General features: G+C 35.6%; 1 protein-coding gene across 1 annotated transcript in view; it reads left to right on the top strand.

The window, feature by feature from the left end:
• LOC136028097 (insulin-like growth factor 2 mRNA-binding protein 3-B) overlaps positions 1-27842 on the top strand; it is a 165892-nt gene that overhangs the window by 106778 nt on the left and 31272 nt on the right. The window contains exons 4-5 of the mRNA XM_065705721.1: positions 670-924; positions 23502-23639. Of these exons, the coding sequence (XP_065561793.1) occupies positions 670-924; positions 23502-23639 (393 nt within the window). The remainder of the gene's footprint in view (positions 1-669; positions 925-23501; positions 23640-27842) is intronic.

Consider the following 27842-nt stretch of genomic DNA (forward strand, 5'->3'; position numbering starts at 1 on the left):
AATTTTTACCAAAAGACTGTACTTTTTGACAGCAACAGAAATTATTTATAATGATCAGTGACCTGAAACCGTTCATAGATCACTTGAATTTGTGACAAAGAAAAAGCAGGCAAGTCTTTTGCTTGTGCTGCATAACTAGCACACATGTATTTCGGAAAAAAAGTATGTATATATATATATATATATATATGAATGGGCAAAGAAACACAGGTAGGAATACAGCAACAAAGGCAGGCACTAACACAGGACTGATCAATTGAAAGAGCACTGGGATGGTGGAACACGGTGGTGAGCACAAGAACAAGCACAAGGCAAAATACAGGAATTAATATCGGAATGGACATAGCTACGAATAAATTAGGAGAAGACTCATCGATTATAAATTATTCAGTGCTAGAAATCACATTTTCAATGCAAGCTTACTTGATCAAGGGACAATTTGGATGATCCTGGGTTACAACTCGCCTTTTGATGCCGGTCAAAATTTTGAGGGCCATAACGCCAGACTTCACTGTGCTTGTTGATTTTGTTTCACTTTTTTTTATTATTTAAAACGTTCTATTACTGCTTCTAGTGGATGTAGAACAGTTTTGTACCCAAGTATCGTTTTTTGAAATTATCTAATTGTGTCATCAGTAATACAAATTCTAACCAGCTTAACTTTTTAAGGGCTGTGCAGAAACTAAACGGAGTTGAATTTGAGGGTAACAATCTGAAAGTTGAAATGATGGAAAGGAGAGGTAGTGGTCGTGGACGTGGTGGTAGAAATGGGCAGCAAGGGCTTTCATACTTGCAAGGAGGCCCTGGAACTTCAAAACAACCCGATTTTCCCCTTAGAATCCTAGTTCTGAGTGACATGGTGGGGGCCATAATTGGACGCCAAGGAGGTACCATCCGTCAAATCACACAGCAAACAAGAGCTCGGTAAGTTCTTTAGGATTACATTCATATATAATATTTTTTCTATCTTATTTAAACTGCCAGCAAAAAAAATTAATGATTACCAATAATCTAACTGTTATGGCTGAGACATTTTTTTTTGGAAAAGAGATAAATTATGCCAATTATTGGGAGCCTAAAGGTTCACTCAGAAAAACACTGCTTCAATAGGCTTCTTTGTCAATCGCATCAATGAACAACTTTAGCTGCCATTTCGTTCACACATGATCTTTCACCGTCCAATTTACAGCCATGATTAGCTTTCTAAAACGTCAATGATCTTCCGTGGCTGTTGCTTCGGAGAATTGCTCACTTTGCTGATGAAAGTTCGATTTGTTTTTCAACTCTGCTAATTAGTTAACCAACTTACTTTAATTGCTGGAATTTGGCCGCTAAATTGACATGACTAGGTAATACGGGCCACGTGTAAGTCTATTACGGGACTGGTAGCATTTTGCGTAAGTTGTATATATTTGTGAACCTAATTTTTAAAGAAGGCAGCTTTTTTTGTCTGTCAGAAAAATTAGACGTCTGAACTTTTTCTTGTCGCAGTTAACAAAAAAAGCATAATTTTTTCCTGATTGAAGTAAAGAAAGAAATCGAAACTTGAACATTAAGTATTAATTTTCAGTCGGTGAAACAGATCTATAAAGCAAGCTAAAACTCATTTCATACGATCAAGAAACTAAAAAAAAATATTTCGCGTGCTGACCATTAGTTTGCGGTGCGCATGTACCGATCTCCTGATTCAATGCCTTCAGCCGGGAATGTAATGCGTGGTTGGGGGTAAATCATCCAATGCTTCCCATGTTTTCCCCCAGATTTCTCTAGGTACACATTTAGTGCTGGGTAGACTCTGGCTGAGCTTACAGTCACACCATTGACCCCCGTTCCAAACCAATTAACCAGCGACACCAGGACTCGAGTCCCCGGTCCCAGGATTTTAAGTCAGCAAAAGATACGTCAGTGCTACCCAAGCAAAAACGTGATTGTTCTTGTTGTTTCAAAGCGGGCTATAGTAAAATTTGAAGTTTTGGGGGATGACAAATTTAGTGGTGCACTTTTTATTGCGACTGGACGTCACGTGTAAAGTATTTCCTGTTTTTTCGAAGTTGTCAAAAATTAGTTTCAACTGGGAAATTTTTTCAACTAGACAGATTCGGTGAAAACATATTTCTTAAATTTTGTTCGCCACGGTCCATTGTTTGCTCCTTTACCAGTTCCACCCAGTATCCTGGGTGCAGATACTTCTGCACCCATGACTAGCACTTCATATATCTTATCATTTGTATCCAAAATTGGGCAGTTGAGGTTTACTTGAATTGGTCAATTCCGCGATCAAACTTGTCATTTTCAAGAAGATACAATTCGGTTACGATGATTTTTAATTCAATTACAAAAAGATTAGTTAAAAATGGTTTTAAAAAAATATTATGCCGTAATGTACATGCCCTCCTCAGTTTAGTCCCTAGAATATTCACTCCAAACTTTGAAAAATCTGTTCGTTATTTTTTTGATAAATCCTTTACAGAGCAATATAGCTTTAGTGTGAAGAAAATGGGGTTGTGATGATTGGGTACTTTACATTTTGTGTACTTAAGCATCTAGGGTAATATCTGCTTATCTAAGTTTTAACGTCGCTCTTAACTTTTATGGGGTTAACGTTGCTTTCTACTTTTTACTTTGTACGTCAAGACACGAATTTAGTAAAGAACGAACCATGGTCTATAGTGACCAAAAATTTTAGAACACCTTTTGAACGGTAATGCCTAGTGAGGAAATTTTCAAAGTTGACACTAATTTAGAAATATTTATTTGTATTCAGATTCAAATAAACAGTAATTTGCAATTATCAGCAACAAATTTGATTAGCCTTTTGATATTTTTTTTTCTTTTTGTGGTTGTTGATGTCATGACAAAAGCACGTTTCTCAAACTACAAATCGTGTTTTTTGCAGCAAAAATCCCTCAATGGCCTTTAGAAGTTTTAGGGGGGGGGGGGTAACCGACCTTAAACCTTTAATCAAAATATGGGCTTAATCATAATTTCGATGAGCAGTAGTTTTTGCATACGACTACGAATTACAGATATGAATACATACGAATTTAAAATCTATGTAATTTTTGGTCTTCTCTAGACACCTTTGATTCTGCATATCTTAATCTAAGATTTAATTAAACATGACTTCTTATACTGTATTTTGTTGTAAATGTTCATTTGCTTAAATAGATGCATGCTGAGATTATGTATAAAAAGAGTTTTGTTTTATTGTCTTACAAAAAGGGACATTGGGGATCAATAGAACCAGATTTGTTCCTTAGCTTTTGTCTTAACTGAAGTTCCCCTGGACCTGAAAGTTCAAAAGCGATCAGCATAAAATAGAAAGAATTTTTCACGTTAAGAATGAGCATAACCACACTGCTATTCAAAATTTACTGTTCTCACTAAGGCCCTAGAGGCTGTTTTAAGGGAGGGGGTAGAGGGAGCACCTGCCCTTGGCACTGAAATTTTAGGGGCACAAAATTTCAAATAAATAATCTAATGGTTATAAACATTTTTAATTTTTGAAATTTTGTTTTACTAAAATAAAGTAGAGGACGCAGTTAACAAATGAAAATCATCGATAAATTATTGATTAATTAATAAAACAAATAATAATCAAATAATAATAACAATAAATAAAATGACTTAATCGAAATAATCAAGAGTAATTAATTAATTTAAATAATAATTTAGGATGTTCCTATTACCTGAACAATTGTTTAGGGTCATGAAACTATTGTTAATACATACATTTTGACTTTTGGAACATCTTTTCTCTCTTGCAAAACTACCGCAAGCTCACCATTATGGAGTTATTCCGGCCCAAATATCCTGTAATTACACAAATAGAATTTCCGTTTTCGTTGATCGGATATTTGAAATCGCGTATCTGTAATAGTTTAGAAACAAATTTGGGCTATATATTTGCACATCAGGGGGGGGGGGTAAAGCATAGCATATATTAAATACGTAAACTAACCATTACTGTATTTAATATTTGCTATACTTTAACCCCCCCCCCCTCCCTAATTTGCAAATATATAATAACTCCATAACGGTGAGTTTGCGGTAATTTTGCAAGGGAGAAAAGATGTTAAAAAAGTCAAAATGTATGTATTAACAATAGTTTCATGACCCTAAACAACTGTTCAGGTAATAGGAACATTGACCATAATTTAAAGAGTAGAAAATCAATTATTAATTAATATTCAAATTGAAAATATTTTTTTTTTAATAAATGAAAATTTTGTCAAAATTTGGACTGAAAGTTTTTGGGAGACAGGGGGATGAGCGCTAATCAAGATTTTGCCCCGGACGAAAGGGAAGCCAGAACCATCACTGTAAGATTTCCTCAGTTCCATCTACTAACCCTGAAACTTGCTTGCGAATTGAAGCAAAAAATTATTTGGCCCATTTTGGGGTATCACGAATTGATTACAGTCATTTTTTTCAAAATTTTCTTCTTGGATTCGTTTGGTCCAGTATATATGCCGATTAAGTTGACAGCCGGTTGGAGTAAAAACAAATTTGGGCATCACAAGTAAACACGGCAATTTTTTTTTTTTTTTCATTGCTTCTTGTGTTCATAGAGATCCCTTTGTCTCTTTATATAGACCAGTAAGTTTAAGTTAATCTGAGACAACAAGATCTATCTTCCAAGTTTCAGTGTCATAGATCGACACAAACAATCTTCAAAGCATTCTTGTCCTCATTAAGGTTTACCTGGCCCTGTCTATAAGCTTTGTAAGTAAAATCCTATCAGAGACATAACAAGTTCTGGCCACGTTTTCTGGCATCACGAGCCAATACAGTCAAGACTAGTTTCAAATGTTAATTGGAGAGACAATATTTAAGACACCGTTTTTTTTTTTTTTTTTTTTTTTTTTTTTTTTTTTTTTTTTTTTTTTTTTTTTTTTTTTTTTTTTTTTTTTTCTGCGTCCGCAATCTTCTAATCATTTGGTCTGAATAATCAAAAACACAGAAAGTCGAGTAACTGAAAGTATTGAATTCTAGTTTATCGCAATAAAGTGGCTGGTCATTTTTATGGCGAAAAAGTTTTTTTTTTCTCTTTAAATAGGGATTTCCATACCCTAAAAAAATTACGAATATAAATTTCAAGCTTAAGTGACATAAATGCTTTGGTACTCTATCCCTTGCCCTAAATTTAATGTTTGAAGCCCCCTTGGCCTCGTACTCCTTAAAAGTTTCAACTTGAGCCCCAAAGCTATTCTAATGATATTGTAGATACGCTCCTTTGATCACTTGCCGACGCATAGTAGGCTGTGGTTCGATTAACCCCGCTACCTAACTGTTACTAGAGGCTTTAGGACAAAAAAGATTAGCTAGAATGTATTTTTTATTTCTTAGCTCCTCCTCTCAATACAGAATTTAAGTCTCTACCCCTCCCCTATCTACCTTAAAGTTTCAAGCTGATAAAATACCTTAGTCCAGACGATAGTCATGCAGAGGTTCGAGTCAATCGGAATTGAATGTTTTTTAGACCATAACCGGGCCTCCTAGTACCGTCACCCCTCCCCCCGAAATGTGATTCTCGTGGCTCAGAGAACAATCCCCGAAAGTTTTGAGCTAATCAGACAAGTAAGTCAAAACACGCTCCTCTTTTTCAAACAGTTCGTGGTAACGAACTGTAGTAAGGAGCGACCCGGCTCGATAGTAGCCAAAACTCTAAAAAATGGAATTTTGATACCAATAGCTACATCGAAAGAATCGCATTTTAATAATTTTAATATTTTATTTTAATAAAATAGGGGGAAACACCCTCATAGAATCTGTACGAAAATCACACCATCAGATTCAGCGTGTTAGAAAACCCTACTGTAGAAGTTTCAAGCTCCTATCTACAAAAATGTGGAATTTTGCATTTTTTGCCAGAAGCCAGATCACGGATGCGTGTGTATTTGTTTTTTTGTTTTTTTTTCCAGGGGTGATCGTGTCGACCCAGTTGTCGGAGAATGTTGCAGGAGGGCTCATTCTAACGGAAATGAAAAGTTCTAGTGCCCTTTTTAAGTGACCAAAAAAATTGGAGGGCACCCAGGCCCCCTCCCACGCTAATTATTTTCCCAAAGTCAATGGATCAAAATTCTGAGATAGCCATTTTATCCAGCGTAGTCGAAAAACCTTATAACTATGTCTTTGGGGACGACTTATTCCCCCACAGTCCCCGTGGGAGGGGCAACAAGTTACAAACTTTGACCAGTGCTTACATATAGTAATGGTTATTGGGAAGTGTACAGGCGTTTTCAGGAGGATTTTTTTGGTTGGGGGAGGGGTTGAGAAGAGGGGGATATGCTGGGGGAACTTTTCATCGGGAATTTGTCATGGGAGAAGAAAATTTCCATGAAGGGAGAGCAGGATTTACTAGCATTATTAAAAAAAAAACAATTAAAAAATAAATATGAAATTTTTTTCAGCTGGAAGTAAGGAACAGCATTAAAACTTAAAACAAACAGAAATTATTACCCATTTGAGGGGCTCACCTCCTTCTAACACCTCGCTCTTTACGCTAAAGTATTTTTAGTAATTTCAACTATTTATTCTACGGCTTTTGTGATTCAGGGGTCATTCTTAATGAATTGGGACAAAATTTAAGCTTTAGTGTAAAGAGCGAGGTACTGACGAGGGGGCGAACCCGCTCATATATGCAATAAAAACATGAGAATACAAAAGTTCTTTACGTAAGCTAATTTATAAGTTACGTAAATCTTTTACTAATAAAAAGATTCGTAAAAAATTAAAAGTTCTAGTTGCCTTTTTAATTAACCAAAAAATCGGAGGTTAACTAGGCTTGCTCCCCCGCTCTTTTTTTCTCAAAATCATTCGATCAAAGTTATGAGAAAGCCATTTAGCCAAAAAAATAAATATACAAATTTTGTTTTAATTATTCCTCTGCGGAGAGCCAAAATCAAAACATGCATTGATTCAAAAATGTTCAGAAATTAAATAAAAAAAACAAGTTTTTTTTAACTGAAAGTAAGGAGCGACATTAAAACTTAAAACGAACAAAAATTACTTCGTATATGAAAGAGGCTGCTTCCTCATCAACGCCCCGCTCTTTATGCTAAAGTATTTTACTGTTTTAAAAAGAAGAATTGAGAGAAAGAGTCAAACTTTAGCGTAAAGAGCGGGGCGTTGATGAGGAAGCAGCCTCTTTCATATACGAAGTAATTTCTGTTCGTTTTAAGTTTTAATGTCGCTCCTTACTTTCAGTTAAAAAAACTTGTTTTTTTATTTAATTTTCCATTAGAAACCTATGTGTAATCATTTGGAAATGTGCATAATTTACAGCTCTTGCCCTTGCAACTGTGTGTGTCTTCTCATCCCAGGGGGTGTACTCATTGGAACCAAAAAGTGGCAGGGAAGGGAGATGGTTGAACCCTAGAGTGTTCTAAAAAGTAGACAAAGCCAAGTTTCCTGTTAGTGGGATAATTTTGAAAAAAAAATTAAAATAGTTTCAAATTCTAGCTGAAGGTTTAATTTCTCGTCTTTTATGTCTATCCAACGTAAAAAAACTGCTTTTGTGGCATCCAAAAAACTTTAGCTTTGAATTTAACTGATCAAAATTATCTTTGAATTAGATCTCTCATGTCTAGACGATATACTCGATCTTGTATGCCTTCCATTTACTAAACGGCTTTGAGCTTCTGCAACCGGAAGAATTTTTCTAGCCCCTCTCTTCCTCAAGATTTTTAAAAATGTCTTTTTTGGGGTTGTTTTCATTAAAAAATGCCTTTTTTGTATTTTCTTTGATAAAATTGGTAAACTGATATAAATAGTATAAACAGTAAATTCTTAGATATATATAAAAAAAATACAATTTGCCCCCCCCTATCTATGTTTTCGTGAATTGACGCCTTTGATGGCAAATATATATGTGGCAAAAACAAAAATAATAAACGAGTTACAACTGGAATAATCGAAAATATAATTAGTATTTTTAGTTTTTTATTTTTTTTTTAAATCTAATTAGAATAAAACTAGATCTACGTTGCATGAGCAACGTGAGGTGTTGCGGCAACCTTTGCTCGGCTTCGCCGAGTAAAGTGTTGCGAGAGCAACACTTTGGTTTTGTTTCCTCGCTGCGACTAAACGCTGAAGTTGTTAATCTGTAAGGATGCTAAAATACATACTAGGTACACCAACTCGCAGAAGTTGCAAACTCCTCATTGCTAAAGATGATTGTAGCCTTACAGCCGATTATTACTTACAAGTCCCCTACATGTCTTACCACTGGAACCAAATTGGTCTTACCATCAAATACAACGGTAACAAAAAATAGGTACACCAACTAGTAAGAGTTGTGAACCCCTCATTGCCGAGGATGATTATGAGCTAACAGCCGACTGTTGCTTACAACTCCCCTATATGTCTCACAATTGGTATCGGCCTATTTTTGGTTTCAGTGTGTACCTTACTACTGAAGTTGTCAACCCCTTTAAACATTCAAACTTGCATATCTCATGAAGAAATTTTTGTACAAAAAATGGATGACATATACTTTGATCAGCTCATCAGAAGCTATCGACTGCCGTCGAAAAAAGAAATCTATCTGTCTTAGTTCAAAAGTTGACTTTTTTGCCGTAGGCCAACTTTCTAACGTCATCACTTAGAAAGGAGCAAAGGATAAACTCTAATTTCTTTAGCAATGAGAGAACTTTTAAAGTTTAAGAGGCACATGTGATACCATTTCTCTACCGCAATCCCAAGTGCGAAAAACCGAATGATAAACTCAGCTGAAATCACGAACAGAAATGGGTAGAAACAATAGATGGCAGCACTTTCGGACCCGTGGGAAAATGCCGCTTTTTTGCTTCTCTAAATTTTTCTATTTATCACTCAAAGAAGATATATTGGCTGTGGGGCAGGGTAACTGTCGCATATATTTAACACTTATAGATTTTAGTCCATCTTCAATTTGAAACTGGTGCCTGCCTGCTTGCCTGCTAGAACGGAGCTTTCCACTCGAAAGCAGAAACATGGTTTGATGAAACGAAAGCTTGGCTGCATAACTTCAGATAGTCCTCTCTGACATAGGCTATACAACTCCTCTTCACTTCACACACTATAGGCTCTGGCTCAAGGACAAGCAAAAACCATCCTTTTTGGCCCCAGGCAAGAGTTCTACGAAGCTTTCCAAAATGTAAAGTCATATTCATCAATCCGGCCTAAGGTCCACACTTTCCGTAAAAACCGTTTGTTATGCAAGCTTAAATGAACAAATACGTAAAATAACTTACTCAAACATTCTTTAGATAAAACTGCAGAGTCATTACGTAATTCGACCATAAATCCAGACCAGAGTTAATGTTAATTCTATGTATATTAGTGGGTTCCTATCAGGGCCGTATCCACGATTTTTGTTCAGGGACTGGGGTCTAATTTTTTTTTTTTTTTTTGTTAATGCAACAAATATTATTTTCACTAATTATGTTTTGAACGACTCGAGCAAAATTTCAGGGGGGGGGGTCAAACCCGGCAATCCCCCTCCTGGATTCGGCCCTGGCTCCTATTTAACTGCCGAACAGTCAAAATGATTAAACTATTGCCAATTTGCTTTTAAGTCCAAAGTTTTGGCTTTTGAAGAGATTGATGTCTACTGGAGTCAAAGTACAGCAGGAATGCTTTAAAGTAAAATACAGGAAGCACATAAATGATATTTAATTTTACACAATGCTAGTTTTTTAGGGTTTTTAAGCCACTAGGTTCAAATATGAGGCTAAGGTTGAAATATGAACAATTTTATTCCCATTTTAAAACAAATGGGTAGTATATGTTCCGTAAATGATACAATTTTCACTATAATTTGTATTAAAGTGTGTCTGAGCTTGGTGATTGCAAATATGAGATTAATATTTGAACTGAGACGTCCAAAAAAAAAAAAAAAAAAAAAAAAAAAAAAAAAAAAAAAAAAATTCATCTTAACACCTGTTTGACTAGTCACTGGTGTTTATAATTTTTATGTTCCCTGCGTAATTTTTAGTATGTTATTTCTCTGCTCTCCTAGGGTTTTCATATATCATTTAAAAACAGAAATTTGATACCATTCCATAGCTGATATTTAACTCCATTCATCTGCCGAGATGTTTTTAAAACATTTTCTATATACATTTTTAGATTAAAATATGTTGAAAATTGTTTAAAATCGTTTAAAAAAGAGCAATCTCCCTTTTTTTAAGCAATTTAAAAATCTTTCCCAAGAAAAAATCTAAGCTATATCGTAATTCTGGCTCGGCGAGAACATAGATCTGAAACTAATAAATCCTATGATACAAGTATTTTGTCTTTTTTTTGTGCATATATATATATATATATATATATATATATATATATATATATATATAGATGTATATATATATATATATATATATATATATATATATATATATATATATATATAGATGTATATATATATATATATATATATATATATATATATATATATATATATATATATATATATATATATATATATATATATATATATATATATATATATATATAGATGTATATATATATATATATATATATAGATGTATATATATATATATATATATATATATATATATATATATATATATATATATATATATATATATATATATATATATATATATATATATAGATATATATATATATATGTCGAAGTCGAAGTCGAACACGAAATGTAAAGCATTTGCTTACCGCATTTTTTAGAACATTTCTGCTGCGTTTTTTTGGGGAGACGGTCCCTGGTTTGATCCCAGGCCTCGGCATTGTTTGGGCACTCCGACATATACCTTTAAATATTACGATTTCTGTGGGGGGTCTAGGTCCATAGTGTGTGCATCCATTTTTTTCTAGAGCAAACGGAATTTTTTCTGGGGGATCTAAAACATAAAGAAAAGCACAATTTTTCGCGCGCATTCTCTCAGCTTTATGGGAGTCCTCTCAGGCCCCTCACATGACTAATAACGAGATTTAGATAGCGCTGTTTAATCCAATCAGAATTTTTCACATAATTTTCTGGTTAGCATAAGACAATTTTCATCTGAACGGCGTGGGGGGGGGGTCGAATATCACCTTTTGTGTAGATATGATTCATTTGCGATTTTCAAGTCCATGGGATGAAAATGTCTACTATATTTTCCTGTATTTCATCTTGCTTTCAAGGTCCATAGAAGTCTCCTGTTTTTTTTGTTTTGTTTTTTTCAACTTATGGTTGTTGTTGTTGTTGTTGTTTTTTGTTTTTTTCTTGCTTGTGGAAACAGTCACTTGACAACGAAATGTTTAAGGCCAAAATCAATCATTGTTATTGTCCCTTGAAGGTCTGAACTAAACTGTCTATTAGTGTATAGCCAAACTAGCCAAACCAGTTCAGTTGTTGGTTTAAATTTTGGCTATTTTTAATGCTCCGGTGCAGTTGTGTTTTGCAATTTTACGCACCTCTTTGAATTACTGCGTTGTCAGTGTTACCTCTGTAATTCACATGGGTGAAAATTTAAGCAACTTGCACACCTGGAAAGATGCAAGGACATCCTGTTTGTTAGATTGGGGGAAGTGTTTGTTTGCCGTATGCCGTTAAAGTATGTCAACGATTTCCGATTGTAACTACAGCTGTAAGACGGCGTGTAATTTTTTGAACTGAGGTTGAATTTTTGTGTTGTGAGACATCTACCCTCGTTCGAAACCAGATATTGCGCGCTAGACATGATTGCAATCATATTGAAAATAAAAGGTTTCTGAAGCTGGCTAAAAAGTGTATATAATGTTTTGTTGTTTAAACAAAACTTAGGGCTAAACAGACGAGCTCGAGTGTTTTTTTAGTAAGGATATATCTGCTAACGATAAACTGGTTGTTTCTAAGAAAAGCCGGCGTTTTTTTTTTCAAAGATTCTTAGTTTGTAAAACATGGACGTTAAAGGAAGAAAATATCCTTTGACCAAGCCACCAAGCGCCAGACTAAAAGAGACTATCTGAGCTTAAACTAATATATTACACACAGTTTTTCTTAGCTGGATCTAGTGAGTACCGAACCCCTGGGAATGAGGCAGTAGAGTCACTCAAATATGACATCGTATTCAATATAACATCATCTTGTATACGAAGATGTGGTTTTGTCAAAAATTATATTTTATTTAAATGTTATGTTTTGGGTACTTTCAAAAAGCACACAGATATAGCAGTTTACTTTCAAAACAGCTCTTTATGATGTTCCAGCACCCCACTAGCGACGAAGAAAAAACTAAACAAGAAAAAGAGTACATCAGTGTTACCTATCTGTGGAAAGTTCCTCCCATTCAAAATACTCCCCCCTGTAAAACTCCATCCGGGGAATTCCATCCTCGCAGAAAATCCCCTCCATCCTTTCTGTAAAATCTCTTGCGGAAAAAATCTTCTTAGCATACTTTCATTTGAAAAAGACTTATTTTCTAATCGTTTTCCCGATCTCTCCGGAAATTTTGCCCGGAAATTTAAACTCGCTGAAAATGTCTTCACGTATAACATCTTCACACTCAAAACTGAGTTGGCAGAAAGGAAGTAAGACTTTTGTATAGGAGTACTTTCAAATCCCCCTGCCTCCCAGTGTAAAATTTCCCCTGGAAAGTTCACCCCGGAAATTGTCCTCCAAAAAGAAAATTCTTTCAGCGGAAACCCACCCCAAGCACAATCCCCCCAGAAACGTCTTTATTCTTCCCAATAACAAATATTGTACGCAAACAATGGACAAATTTAATAGATTACAGGCCTTTCCCCACGAGTTGTGGGGGTCATGTTACCCCTAAAAATAAAGTTATTGTATGTTGAACAAAATGGCTATCTCAACATTTTTATCGGACGAGATTGGGGGAAAGGAGGCGTGGGAGGGGGCTAGAGGTCCTTAAATCTTTTTGGTCACTTAAAAAGGGCCTTAGGACTTTTAATCTCCTTTAAATTCAACATTTCCCGACCCTCTAGGACCATTAGTTTGATACGATCGCCCCCCCCCCCCCCAAAAAAAAAAAAAAACAAACGAATTAACACGCAAAAATGCAAAATTTCCCATTTTTGTATATATCAGCATGAAACTTCTATAATAGGGTTCTATAATGTGCTGAACCTGATGGTGGGGTTTTCAATGAGTTTCTTTAACTTTTTAAGGTGTATTCCCCTTTTTTGGAAATCAGGCAAATTTTTCTCAGGTTCGTAGCCTTCGATCGCTAAAATTAAACTTGATGAGTCTTATATATTTGGAATCAGCAAACTAGGCCAATTTGTTTGATGTATTTATTGATATAAAAATCCCATTTTAGGGTTTTGGTTATACTATTGAGCCGAGTCGGTCCTCACAATTCTTTACCACAAATTGTTTGAAAAGGAACTTGTTCAATCCATGTAGATAATCTATTTTGACTGTGGTCATTGCTGCTAATCATGACCGAACAGTTCGTTGTCAAACAGTTCGTGGTAACGAACTGTAGTAAGGAGCGACCCGACTCAATAGTAACCAAAACTCTAAAAAATGGAATTTTGATACCAATAGCTATATCAAAAGAATTGCATTTTAATGCTGGTTTTAAATATATAAGTTTCATCAAGTTTAGTCTTACCCATCAAAAGTTACGAGCCTGAGAAAATTTGCGTTATTTTAGAAAATAGGGGGAAACGCCCCCTAAAAGTCATAGAATCTTAACGAAAATCACACCATCGGATTCAGCGTATCAGAGAACCCTACTGTAGAAGTTTCGAGCTCCTATCTACAAAAATGTGGAATTTTGCATTTTTTGCCAGAAGGCAGATCACGGATGCGTGTTTATTTGTTTTTTTGTTTTTTTGTTTGTTTTTTTTTCCCAGGGGTGATCGTATCGACCCAGTTGTCCTAGAATGTTGCAAGAGGGCTCATTCTAACGGAAATGAAAAGTTCTAGTGCCCTTTTTAAGTGACCAAAAAAATTGGAGGGCACCTAGGCCCCCTCCCACGCTACTTATTTTCCCAAAGTCAACGGATCAAAATTTTGAGAAAGCCATTTCATTCAGCGTAGTCGAAAAACCTTATAACTATGTCTTTGGGGACGACTTACTCCCCCACAGTCCCCGTGGGAGGGGCAACAAGTTACAAACTTTGACCTGTGCTTACATATAGTAATGGTTATTGGGAAGTATACAGGCGCTTTCAGTAGGATTTTTTTGGTTTGGGGGAGGGGTTGAGAAGAGGGGGATATGCTGGGGGAACTTTCCTTCGAGAATTTGTAATGGGAGAAGAAAATTTCCATGAAGGGAGAGCAGGATTTACTAGCATTATTTAAAAAAAAAACAATTAAAAAATAAAAGTGAAAAAGCTTTTTCAGCTGGAAGTAAGGAACAGCAATAAAACTTAAAACAAACAGACATTATTACCCATATGAGGGGCTCACCTCCTTCTAATACCTCGCTCTTTACGCTAAAGTATTTTCGGTAATTTCAACTACTTATTCTACGGCTTTTGTGATTCAGGGGGTCATTCTTAATGAATTGGGATAAAATTTAAGCTTTAGTGTAAAGAGCGAGGTACTGACGATGGGGCGAATCCCCTCATATATGTAATAAAAACATGAGAATACAAAAGTTCTTTACGTAAGCTAATTTATAAGTTACGTAAATCTTTTACCAGTAAAAAGATTCGTAAAAAATTAAAAGTTCTAGTTGCCTTTTTAATTAACCAAAAAATTGGGGGGCAACTAGGCTTCGTCCCCCGCTCTTTTTTTCTCAAAATCATTCGATCAAAGTTGTGAGAAAGCCATTGAGCCAAAAAAAAAAAAATAGACAAATTTCGTTTTGATTATTCCTCTGCGGAGAGCCAAAATCAAAACATGCATTGATTCAAAAACGTTCAGAAAATAAATAAAAAAAAAAGTTTTTTCAACTGAAAGTAAGGAGTGACATCAAAACTTAAAACGCACAGAAATTACTTCGTTAGGCTTACAAGTCTGATATGATCTCCCAAATCACATAAAACGGGTGAAAACACCCCCCAATAAGGAGAGTAGCCTAACCATATATATACGCACACACACAAACACGCAATATTGTATATATAGGAATGTTTATGACAAATACTACTACTACCAATAACAACTCACTGCAGCGCCAAGCCACCTGAGACCAACACAGGTACGTACGCTCCTCCCCATCCTATTCTATTCAAACTCTGTCCTTTTACCTTCTCCCACCCTAACCTTGGACAAACCTGCTTTCCGTATAGCCCTAGACGGTGGACTGAAAAGGATAATCTTCGGCAATCTATCATCCTTTATTCGCAGAACGCGCCTAGTCATCTCAACCTTTTTGTCATTATAGCCCTAGAAAGCAGGATTGAACTACACTTATTCGCACAGCCTACTGTCTTAAACACGGTCAGTGGGTCGGGTACCCAAAACAAACTGTAGGCAATTTCTCTAGAAAACATCTAACAAATTTTCATCCGTTTTTCGGAGCGTCCTTGCCTCAGAACAATATTTGACCACCGTCATCACTGTAGCTTCCAATATTCTAATCTTGGTTTGCAGACTTATCTTCCTATTCTTTCAAACTTTTCTTCAACTGGGAAATAACACCCGTAGTCTTGTCTATTCTACTTTTAATATCTCCACTGCTCCCACCATCTTTACTAATACTACTACCAAGGTTAGTTTAAGCTGTCCACTTGATTAATCGTTTCGTTACCCAACGTTACCTTTTCATCTTCACTTATTCCCAGCCTTAGCGACTTAGTCTTCTTGACCTTCCTCTGTTTACATTAAAGTTTGACTTACTTTCCGCAGTACTTCAAGAACGAATGTTCTAACAGAAGGGCAATGGAAATGGGACAAAAAGCATTTTTCATAAACTCTCAAGAAACGGCTTTTTGATGCATATTTGCCAATAAAATTTTCTATTCAAATGTTTTGAAAAGTGATTGGTGGTACTTGTATGATATAGGCCTATCCCCTACCGCTCAAGAAGTGAAGTTAGGTTAATCCGATTAAAATGGTCCTAAGTATGATAAAAATATAATACTTTAGAAACAAATTTGGGCTATATATTTGCACGTTAGGGGAGGGGTTGGGTTAAAGTACAGCGGGCCTGCCTGCAAAATATGTTGTGAGAATACTTTCCAAATACTTTATACCCCCCCCCCCTAATGTGCAAATAAATAACTCAACTTATTTCCAATCTTTTCTGTCGCTTCACTTCGTCTTTTCTCACGCTAAGTTGAAAGAAACAAGCGAACAACTTGTGCGGTTGGGGGTATATCATACAAGTACCTAATTGGTAACAAAACACAGGTAACTACCATCTGGCTTTATTTGCTACTCCCAAAAATGTGTTTATTCTAGCAAAACTTTAGCGTACGTATTGTTGAGGGGAAGGGCGGATATCCTTCAAATACAGAATAATTTCAGTTCATTTCAAGTTACAGTGCTGCTGTCCACTTTCTTTTAGAAAAAAAACTTGTTTTTTTTTATTTAGTATCAGCTTCATCAAGGCTCATGAGAAATATAGACGAAATTAGCAAAAAATAATATTATTTTCGGAATTAAAAACTCGATGACTTAAGAAGTTGGCGCCGGTGCTTCTTAGTAAAGAAACATTTTTCCACAAAGGTGTTCGTGACGTATGCTCAAAGGCTAAGTTAAAAAAAAATATTTTCAAATAGTGCAACCTCCAAAGTAAACTTTATTATCGTGACATCCAAGAACCAGATGGCCGGGTTTTATGTTTTGAGTACTTGTGTCTTAGCCAATACACACTCGAGAAGTGAAGCTAGGTTAATCATGATGAAATATAGCAAAATATAATGAAAATACAATACTTTACTAACAAAATTATGGAAACCACAACAAAGAATTATGGTGGGAGGGGGGCACAGAAAGCATATTTTAGAATATTTGATAAAAGTATACCTAAAACGTAGATTTCAACTGAGCCTAAGCTAATTTAGGCTACTTCGAATACTCACCCTGGTATAAACCGGTTATTTTCTGATCTGCAGACCTAAATTCCCGAGTGTGTACTGGCTAAGATACAAGTATATTTCTTTGTACTCCTCCCCCCGAACAAAAAATCTTGGATAGACCTTGCCTGGATGCCTTGCTAGATGCATAAAAGTTTGTTTCGCTAAAACGTTATGACTCCAGAACTTATGCCGGATGTAGTGTTCACCCTTTTTTTTTTTTTTTTTTTTTTTTTTATTATTATCACCTTTGTCGCTTTAAGCTACTAAATAAAAATAAAAAAAGTGTCATTATGAAAGAATTAAGGTAACGTGTTGTTTTGGAAACATCTTTACTATTTTGGACACTTGTTTTTTTCTAAAATATTTGATACTACTAAATCCAAACTGACTTCCCTAATAGGAGATCGGAACTTGGATAAAATCTTGTTTTGTTGTGTGATCTTTTACACACGGCAAACTATGTGAAAATTCTTTAGAAATCATAGGCGTGTTTCTATGAGAATTTCTGTGGGAAACTTGGAAATTTCTAACGGAAATAAAACCGGTATCCTTCCAGTCTTTGCCTATAAACACGGGATCCTTGCCAGAATTAATGCTATAAGCCTAAAAGAATGCTTTTGTTAATGCCGTATTTTCAAAATTAGGCCACGCCTATTGCGTAAAGCCAGTCAACAAATTGATACTGCTTGAAGATGGCCTTCTGTGTTTGTATTGTGCTCTGTTTTGTCATAAATGACACCACTACCAGTGTTTTGTCTTTGACTTAATAATTTCTAAGGTATTTGTGTGATAAACCCCCTACCGCTTAAGTTGTTCATTCATTGACGTATTATAGAACCTTTTTTTTCAGCTTAGCGTGAGACAAGACACAGAGAAGTTACAGAATAGATGAGAAATATAGCCTAGATTTGGGCTATATATTTGTACATTAGGGGGCGGGGTTAAAGTGTTTAGACAGTTTGAAGTTAGAAAACAATTCTTACTATATAATATGCGGAATAATTGTACCTGAACACATAGGCATGCAGACCCACTATACTTTACGCCCTCCGCCCTAATGTGTAAATACTTACCCCAAATTTGTCTCGAAAGTATTATATTTCTATCTTACTTTGGTATAGTTGATTAGGATTGAGCGCCAGAGAAATATATTAGAAGAATATTAGGTATGGGGTATATTATACAAGTAACATTTCTAAATATTCATACCGATGAAAGGACCCTCGATATTCGAGGATACTCTCTTCTTTGATTTCCTTGCTAAGTCGATTGCCTTGTGTGTAATCTCTCGCCCTGGATTCGAAAAGCAATTTCTATTTTCCCATCATATATAGTTTAGCTGTGAGCAATAGTTTTTAAAGTTTGATTTTTTTTTTTTGAAATCTGGATGTCTTGCATTTTTCTTTTATAAAACAAAGAACTTGTAATAAAAATGTTAAATTTTGATTTTACAGAGCCTCAATCAAAATTTCAAAAACGAAGTCGTACAAAAATTATAGGCATTAAGAATTTCGATTAATTTTTAAGCCTGGTAATACAAATCTGCACTAGAAAACTTTCCTAGCGTATTAAAAATGTTTTTAATTTTATCAAGCTTCTCTAGTTTTATGTCCGTTGAGTAATAGTTTTATTTAAATCTCTTAATATTGATAAGATGTAATTTTATATGATATTTGGTAGTATTGTTCGTTGCCATGTTCTATCTTTCTTTTTAATAAGTATAATATTAGTAACGGAAATTGTTAGTATGCAAAAAAGTGAATTGCAGGTCATTGAGCTTTGAAGCAAAATAAACGAATAATTAGTTGCAATAGGTTTAAATAAGTGCTTTTAAATGCAATTCAGTAATTGTAATTAGCTATTGAATACCAAAAATTAAAAAATCAATCGTATTAAGGTTGCAGAACGAGGGGTTAAACTTATCTTCAAATTCTATGAATGACCTCTTCAAAGAGTGACCACGTTATTCTTTCCTTGAGCTGGAATTGGTATGTTATCGTTCCTCCGGCTTTCATCGTCTGGTGAATGTTTTGATATGTTTGCGATTTACAAGGCATGCCTTGGACATACTGGACATTAGCCATGCTTATCTTGGATTTGAGGTAATCAGTAATAGCTCCCAACTCTGTTTTAGGTCTAACAAAGTCTGTATGTAGGCCACTAATTAAGCCAGCGTGATGGTTTAATTAGCTTAATTAAGCCAGCGTGATACAACTTGAATGTTAGATATTTCTCAGATGCTGAGGATTAAAAATTGTCGTGACAACAAAATCTCTAGGAAATTTGTTATTGTGAGACAACAACAAAATCTCTAGAAACATCGATAGATTTTTGGAGTTGTTTTACTGTCTAGTAAAAGATTTGTCTCTATTGAACTTTTGTTTGTTTGTATGTCATGGAAAAACAGTATGGTCTTTGAAAATTCCAACCCGCTGTTAGTGCCGCATATTTGGGGTCAGTATGACAAGTAGAATATGTTGGACCGCTCACCTTTCCCATACATCAACTTTCAAATCTAGCTCAATCTGGGTCGTGGTTTTGCTTTTTACTAGCTGTACACTATCATAGCATTTAGGAAGACAATTTTATATTAAAATCAGGTGAATGCTAATCTAAGTTTAATTTTCGTTGGTTCAGAAGTTTAATTTATTTTGTCCATCAAGTCTATTTTTAAATGTGTTTTAAACTACTACTACTACTAATAACTCACTGCAGCACCAAGCCGCCTGATGCCAGCACAGCTACGCATGCTCCTCCTCTAACCTAATCTACTCAAGGCCTCCCTCTTTACACCCTCCCAGGAAGTTCCCATTTCCTTGAAATCTTTATCTATGACAGCCTCCCAGCCCAGACGAGGACGACTTCCTTCTGTGTAGCCCCAGACGGTTGGCCAAAAAGGACAATCTTTGGCAATCTGCCATCCTTTATCCGCAGAACGTGGCCTAGCCATCTCAACCTTTGTTTTATTATAGCCTTTGATGAAAATCTTAACTCTTTGATGAAATTGGCATAGATAATTTGTAAAGTAAGCATTTAAGGAGAAAAGACTGTAAACAATTTTATGGGATGTTCATCGGCGCCAAGTTAAGTTGAATATGAGACGTTACTATATTATGAAATTCAGTAAGTGATGATAAACGCTTGTGGACTATTAACCCGTGGTATATGTGAAACTCTGCCTCTGGTCGTACCTCCTGTCTTTTCTCAGGGCCTGTATTTGGGGAGGGAGAGGTCAAAATCCTGAGTCACTCCTAAGAGGCATAACCTTCAATGAAAAATGCTTTGAAGTATTTTATAACGTTCATGCATTTTTTTTTTTGTCAGTCCAAATGAGATTGACTCAAGTCAGAATCCACAAACAAATTGAAAAATTAGTTGAGTATGCATAAAAAAAAGAGTCCCATTTAGGTTGATTATGCGTAAGGCACTTTGCTAATGCGTTATTTCATTGGACAGAAAAAGAGAATATTGTTGGAGACAAAAAAATATCAGAATTTTGAGGACGCTTAGCCTCAAATTGTGTGCCATAAGAAGACAGCTCGTATTTTGTCCCCTTTTTAAATTAAGTTAAAACACTAAATCTTCTAGACCTGTTAGGGTCAATATAAACCCATTTAGGTGCTCAGAACACGGTTAGTCTTTCATGGTCTGATAATTGTATTAACTTACTTTCTAAGAAAAGCATTTAAATTCAAGTGCTTTTTATTAAGGGCCAGTTACTTGGGATCCCTTAAAATTCGAAGATATTGATAAAGGAATTCAACATTTTCTGAAAAGTCAGATTCACCTGAAAAAGTACATGAGTATTCGTAACAGCCACCCCGAGAAGTAAAAAAAAAAAAACTTGTCCAAGCGGGTGGCAAAATTACATTAAAAATAATATAGGATTAAATAAATTATAGAACAAGTAATTACAAACAGCACATCCAAATCGGCACCATAAACCTTTCAACTAAACAAATTCAACTTTACTGTTTAAAAAACGTAAGTTTTTTTTCACTGTCTTTATTAAAAGTTTTAGCTGTTAATATATATTTCCATTTCACTTTGATGTATGCTTTAATGTTCGTGGTTACAGTGATTCTGTGTAACCTGTCTACCCAAAATTCTTTCTCAGTTTGACAAGTTACACATGTGTCTTTTTCATAAGCTTTTTACCTTAGTATTATTCCGGTGGTTTCGTATTTCTTGATGGAAATTTATTGGATTTCTGCCGATGAGAGAAGCCTATGTATATATTTCTTATTTGGGCGGGACTCGTGTTGCTATCCGGCTGTTTTCTCTGAATTGTATTGATCGCTTCTTTACCAACAATGTCCCCGAAAACACTTACAGTCCCCTAGGCCTGCCTACTATATAGGCCTATCGATCTTATCCAAGGGCTAGTATGATCTGCGAAAAATATTATTCAAAAGGGAATTGAGTGTTATTTAGAGTTGTACAATTTGATGATTCATGCTTTCTGATGTTCAGGAATGAGAGAGCGCTAAATGTGGCCTGAATTTGTTTAATGTTAGGCCAACAAGGAACTAATAGCATATACTTATAATGTAGATGAACAAACAATTCATTTAATTTATCTTAAGCATGATTAACTTCTAATTCCTTTGGGCCCTTTAAAAGGGCACTAGAAGTTTCAACTTTTACCGAAAGAAACCGCTCTCAGGTCAGTGTCAGTGTAGTCATGCTCAGTGCGGACCAATCATACAGCGAGTTTGGATTACAGTCAGAAATTTATCCAATGCATAAGAAATTTCAGGGGAGTCTATATGACAAAGTGTATGCCATAGGCTCTTTTTCAAATGACTTCTGTGTGCAGTGATTACTAGAATCATCATCAGTAGTGTTCATCAATGCTGTCCTATCAAGTTAATGAATACATCATGCTTTCATACCTGTACGTGGAGAAGGGGTTTTTACTAAGGTTCATCCGAAGACTCCACCTGTGAAAACTGAGAAAGAAAAGGCTTAAAACAGCAGCCCCCCCCCCCCCGCAGGAAATATCTTGAGACCTCTGTCCCACCCCTTAAGGGTCTGACCTATGTGCACCTAGACTAATTCCTTTTTCTTAGACATTTTGACAATTAGATTGGTCTTATTGCTCTGTAAAAAAGCTCTATCGGGCTCGGAAACGACCCACTACTAACATCAAAGTCTATAACTGTGGGTGTATTCCGTTCACCTGAATACTCAGTACTAAGATGACTCATTGCCAACTTGTTCTCAAGTTTTTGAGATGTATCTTCTAGCTTGGAGAGTAGGATTGGGCTATAGCAGTACACCGACTATAAGGCTCCTTCAGAAACAGAGGATATGATTTCCTACTACTCTGTGACAATTTTGAAATCCTAGGGAGGGCGGAGCAGGTCTGGTATCGTTGAATGTCATTAGACATATCGCATTTAAAGAGCAAAGAATACTCGTCGAATTTTTTGTTGTTGACTGCTCAGCAGCTTTCTTTTTTCTTTACACTCCCTTCTATCGACAAGACTGTCAAGTCATGCAGAAACTGCCTAAATTGTTAGGTTCGTGTTCCCAGTGTAATTTTAGTATGTTATTTTTCCGCTCTCCTACGGCTTTCCATGTATAAACGCAAAATGACAATTTTGATAGCTGACGTTCAACTATATTTATCTGCTGAAATACATTAATAAAACTTTGTGTTTATTTTCTTGTATTGAAAATAGGTTGGAAATCGGGACCATCTCCCTATTTCTAAGTAAGTTAAGAATCTCCCAAGAAAAAGTATAATTAATATAATAATTCTGGCTCGGTGAATTGATAGATATGAGACTAATGAGTCAAATGATTTAAATATTTTGTTCTTTCTGTGCGAGGGCTGTACTTTTTTAACCTGATGTAGCACAGTGGATTGATACTCTGCTTGGCAATACGGAGCACCCAGGTTCGATCCCCGCTGCAGCAAGGTTGGGAGACAAGCTTGCTTCTTGTCCTTGTAAAAAAAAACACACAGCAACTGAAACGTCGAATCGACGCCCTATGCGCCAGCAATGGCTCAGGAGGATCTTTATCCTGTCCTATCGTGCAAGAACTGCAGGATTGTCTTAAAGAATAGTCTAAATAGAAAATTTCATTTAAACTAATTTAGGATTAATCTTCAATGGTATTTAGCACTTACTAGAAATCCGGTGAAAAGACAATGGTTTACATATACTCTAGCATAAACATTTTGATATTAATATTACAATTGAAAATTGAAGCATACAATTTGATTAGTATATAATCTTTCATGTACGTTAGGCTTCTCTGGTGTCAACTCTTTTCTCTCCTACGTTTTAGTTCATTCGTTCTGTAGCCTGATGCCTCGACCTATGATTTTACTGTTAAAGACTAATCGAGATAAATAGTTACCATTCCTGAATCAGCTACAAATGGCATCTTTTGTCTCGATACACAGTTAAACACGTTTTTAAGTTTTTGGTTACTATCGACCGTGGTTCGTTCTTTATTAGATTGCAGTTATCGCTGCAACCATTGTGTTCATAGTGGGTTATGAGTAAAAAGATGATATTATTCATGTTTAATCTTTTTTGTTTTGTTTTTGTTTCTAGGGTTGATGTACACCGGAAAGAGAACATCGGATCTTTAGAAAAGGCCATTACAATTTACGGGAACCCAGAAAATTGCACTAATGCCTGTAAGAAAATACTTGAAGTTATGCAACAAGAAGCCGAAAGTACTGGAAAAGGGTAAAATATCCATTTAATGGTTTGTTCAATCAGGCCCTTTCACAGCGTTTATCTCAGTATTCTTATGTAAAAAAAAAAAAAATCAAGTGATGATTATAAAAAGTTAGTGGAGTCTACTGGACAATTGGCATGATAAAGAAGAAAACCTTAGCATATACAATCCTTACATAGCTCTGGTTTAAAGAAAGTACGGCATGTTTACCTTTCTGCTAAAAGTTGAGGGGTGGGAGTAGAGGAGCCATGGCCTCAATTTTTACCTCTATTGGTGCAGATCTAAATTTGTAAGATTTTGGTTTTAAAAAGGTGGAACAAAGTTCATATTTTCAGCTAAAATTTATTCATTCATTCATTTTATCTATAACCAACTTGTAAACAAGTAAATAAAATAAATAAATGAGCATGCACGAAAAAGACGGAGTAAAAACAAGAAAAACAAAAGGAAACAAGAGAAACAAAAATACACTTCGAACAGCTACGAACAAAAGACAAACAGTAATGATCAAAGATGGGAAGACCCCTGACATGTAAAATATATCAGTGAAAGATGGCTCTATACCATAACTAGGGCCCTTGCCCCTGGGTATACGTTGGTCAAGCCCATGTCAGAGGCATATTTTTTTTTCCTTTTGGCTATCCTGGAGGAATGGCTTCTTCATAATTGAAATACGATGCCGTTGAGAAATATATAGTGCCCCGGGGCTGGAAAGGTTACCCGGCAAGAATTGAATATCAATGATAGAAATAATACAAAGGAGAAATATCGTCTTTTTTTAGTCAATCTGGCTTTGTTGGCTTTGATATCGTATGTTCTATTACTTGGACACTGACAGTCTCGAATCTTGGAGGAGCGGTGGGGATTCAATTTAGTCTCATTCTTAAATTTTTTCTATTGATAACAAAATATGTGAATCTTCTGTATTATAAAGTGCATTTAGTTATTACTGGACCGTTTTCTCCTCCCCCCATTCTGTGTGCAGGTTTTTCTTGATGATATCGCAGATTAATCCCAATCAGAGGTGCAATGCACAGGGGCTCTGTGGTTGAGGGGCACTGCCTGAAAGCAAGACTGAAATATGTACTACACGGTGCCAACTTCAGCCCATATTAAAGGTTATCATCAATATTGATGATGACAAGTATTAGGTCGTGAACGTTTCTTCAGTTTTTGAGCAACATGGGGTTAGCGAGGTGAGGTAACGGTGGGTGTCCCTAGATAATCCTTTATCCCCTTAGAACAATTGTCAAAAGTGAGTGCAAAGCTAAGACCTGACTGAAGACCTTAAACTTCCCCATCCGCCTCCCTCCTCCAGGAAGAATTTAGCTTACTTTAAGTTCATCTCAAAAGAATTTATATTATGCCACTATTGACGCAACGGGTTATTATTTAACGAAAAACGATAGCTGTCAAGACTGTTGACATGTTGACAGTCCTATTGCTGGTGCTGAAACAATGTTTAAGATATTAAACTCCTCATTTTTTTTACTATTTCTTTTGTTTTATTTCTGTTTACTTTTTTATGGTACTATTGTTAACTACTCACTGCAACACCAAGGCACCTGAGGCCAACACAGCTGCGCTCCTCCTCCACCCTAATCTATTCAAATCCTGCCTCTTGACACCCTCCCTGGAAAGTTTCCATTTCCCTTAAATCTTTCAATAAGACATCCTCCCACACTGTTCTGGAACGACCTGCTTTTCGTTTGGCCTTAGACGGTTGCCCAACAAGGAATATATTGAGCAATCTGTCATCCTTCGTCTATAGAACATGTCCTAGCCATCTCGACCTTTCTCTCATTATAGCCCTAGAAAGGGGGATTTGCCCAATTTCTGATTTCTCTGCAAAAATCTGAAACATTGTTTTATAAAATATCCGGGTTGTCTAGACTAGACAACTATCAGTTTCTGGGAACAAATTAAGATCGGGGAAAAAAGATGTTTTCAAAAAAAAAGGCGGAAATCCGTTGAGTTTTCGAAGCCATCTGTTAGGCGAGGAACTAATGTTTGAATTAAATAAGGGGTGAATAAAATTTATGGTAATTTTCAAGTATCCCGGGCCTGATTCGCTGGTTACCGATTAGGCCTAAGGATATTTGATTTGAATTTACACAAATTTAGCCGTTAATTTGAATACTTTCACCCAAAATGTATATAGGATTTTATTCGGGGTGTGTGGGGATTTACAAAAAATATCAAGGGGGCTACAAAAAAGATTAGTGATTATTAAGGTTTTTGTGTGCAAAAATTTTGTTTACGTGTATTTGTACGCGTATTGTACGATTCAGATAAAAATTTAAAGGGGGAGGAGGTTCAAACCAGGCACCCCCCCCCCTCCTCGGAAGGATCTAAACTGCAAATGTACGGCTATTCCATTTAAGGAATAAATAATTCCATCTATAATGCTCACGAATTTTCTAATTGTATTTAAGGTTTTTATTTTAGATTTTTAGCTTTTTTGTGATTTACCACCCTCCCCCGAATAGATTCCTGCTAAGATGATTCTTATACAGCTTGCGTCATATGAAAAGCATATAATTGGTAATTCGATGTGTGTGTGTGTGTTTGTGTGTTGACTTTTGCCTGTGTTTGCGTATATGTGTTTTTGCGCTCCTCAGTATAATTGTGCAAAGTAACTTAGAAGACTAATCCGCCTTTCCATAAATACATTTACTACGAAAAAGAATTAGCATACAAACAGAATTAAATTAATAAAACTAATTTATTAGATACCTTTACAACATAGGGCATGTTCGCAAACGAATAAATCAATGCATAAGTATACTAATAAACGCATTTTTGAGGAAATACAACCTCTCGGAGTCATATGGATATATAAACACTAAAAGTTAAGACAATTTGTGATGAAATATAAGAAAAGAAAGTAAGTATAAGGAAAAGTGCGCGATTTGACACCAAAAGTCTAAAGACTCTCATCTCTCATAAATGTTCCCATTAAAATGCAACAGCGACAGCAAATTACCTATAATCTCTTCTCTATGATTTTTTTCGTTTGACAAACGACCTTCACATGAGCAAGTAAACAGAGCCAGATAAAGCGGAAAAACGGCTATTGAATTGGACCCGATTCTTCGGGTCCAATCATCTTTAGGACTTACTTTAGGACTCTTTAGAAATGATCTTTAGGACTTACTTCAGAGTTTGTAGAAGAAAAACATATACAACAGTACTTATTTTTTATCCAACCCCTTAAATTTTTGATCAGTTGCTGGATAAATCCTCTGGGAAGAAATTTGGCATACAAATCTTTCTTATTTTTGCACAAGTTATTTAGATGCGTTGTATATTTCTTTGTAACGTGATTGGCACATTCATCTATCCGTATGTTTAAACCCTAATAAACACACTTTTTTAGCTTACAAAAAACACTTGAATAATAGTCACCAATAAACTATAAAAATTGTAATACATGCATCTCTTTACTAGAACGAGTCCCCTTTATACCTATCTTCAGGAATGGCTAATTGTAAGGCCTCTCGTCCATTTTCTAGCAAAATTTTCGACAAACTATTCATCCAAACATTACCCAGCTGTCTTTCAATATGGGAATAAACTACTTGCGACATTGGCTTCCCTCCAAGCATTCCGAAGAATTCACACAGTGAAGAATATCCACCTCCACTGCCCTTGGCTCCCCAGATAGCCTTCAAATTCAAGCAACCTTTTAAAATTGAGTCTTTTTTTTTTTTAGAAAGTAATCTGTTTCTGGCCTGTACAGCTTGATAGATATTCTTTTACACTAGTTACTGGATATTCTGGTTCCTTTTTAATCCTCTTTTCCCAGTTACACTTTTTATATTTCAGTTCAGTTTGTGGGCCTTTCTTTTCTAATTGTTTTATTATCAGTTTTTCATGTGATTGTCTGCAACCGATATTGTTTGTAAATGCAGAAGCCACTTCACTGAGGAAATGTCTTAGATTTTCAATGCAGTTTCCACCTGGAATTCTAGATAAGTCAATATCGGTAAAAAGTTGCTGACTCATCGATACCAGAAGAACCACCACCACTTCCAAAATTTTCTGCTTCATTTATTTTAGGATTTACTGAAAGTTCTTTTGCAATTTCAGATGAGGTTGAAAAATCATCTTTTTTTCCTCCAAGCTCCACTTTCCTAAAAAAAACATAAAAAGGAATGCTGGTTGGTAAACCTATCATTCATAACATATATACACATAAGAGAAGTAAT

Source organism: Artemia franciscana, chromosome 6 (genome assembly GCF_032884065.1).
Source record: "Artemia franciscana chromosome 6, ASM3288406v1, whole genome shotgun sequence".
Taxonomy (NCBI): domain Eukaryota; kingdom Metazoa; phylum Arthropoda; class Branchiopoda; order Anostraca; family Artemiidae; genus Artemia; species Artemia franciscana.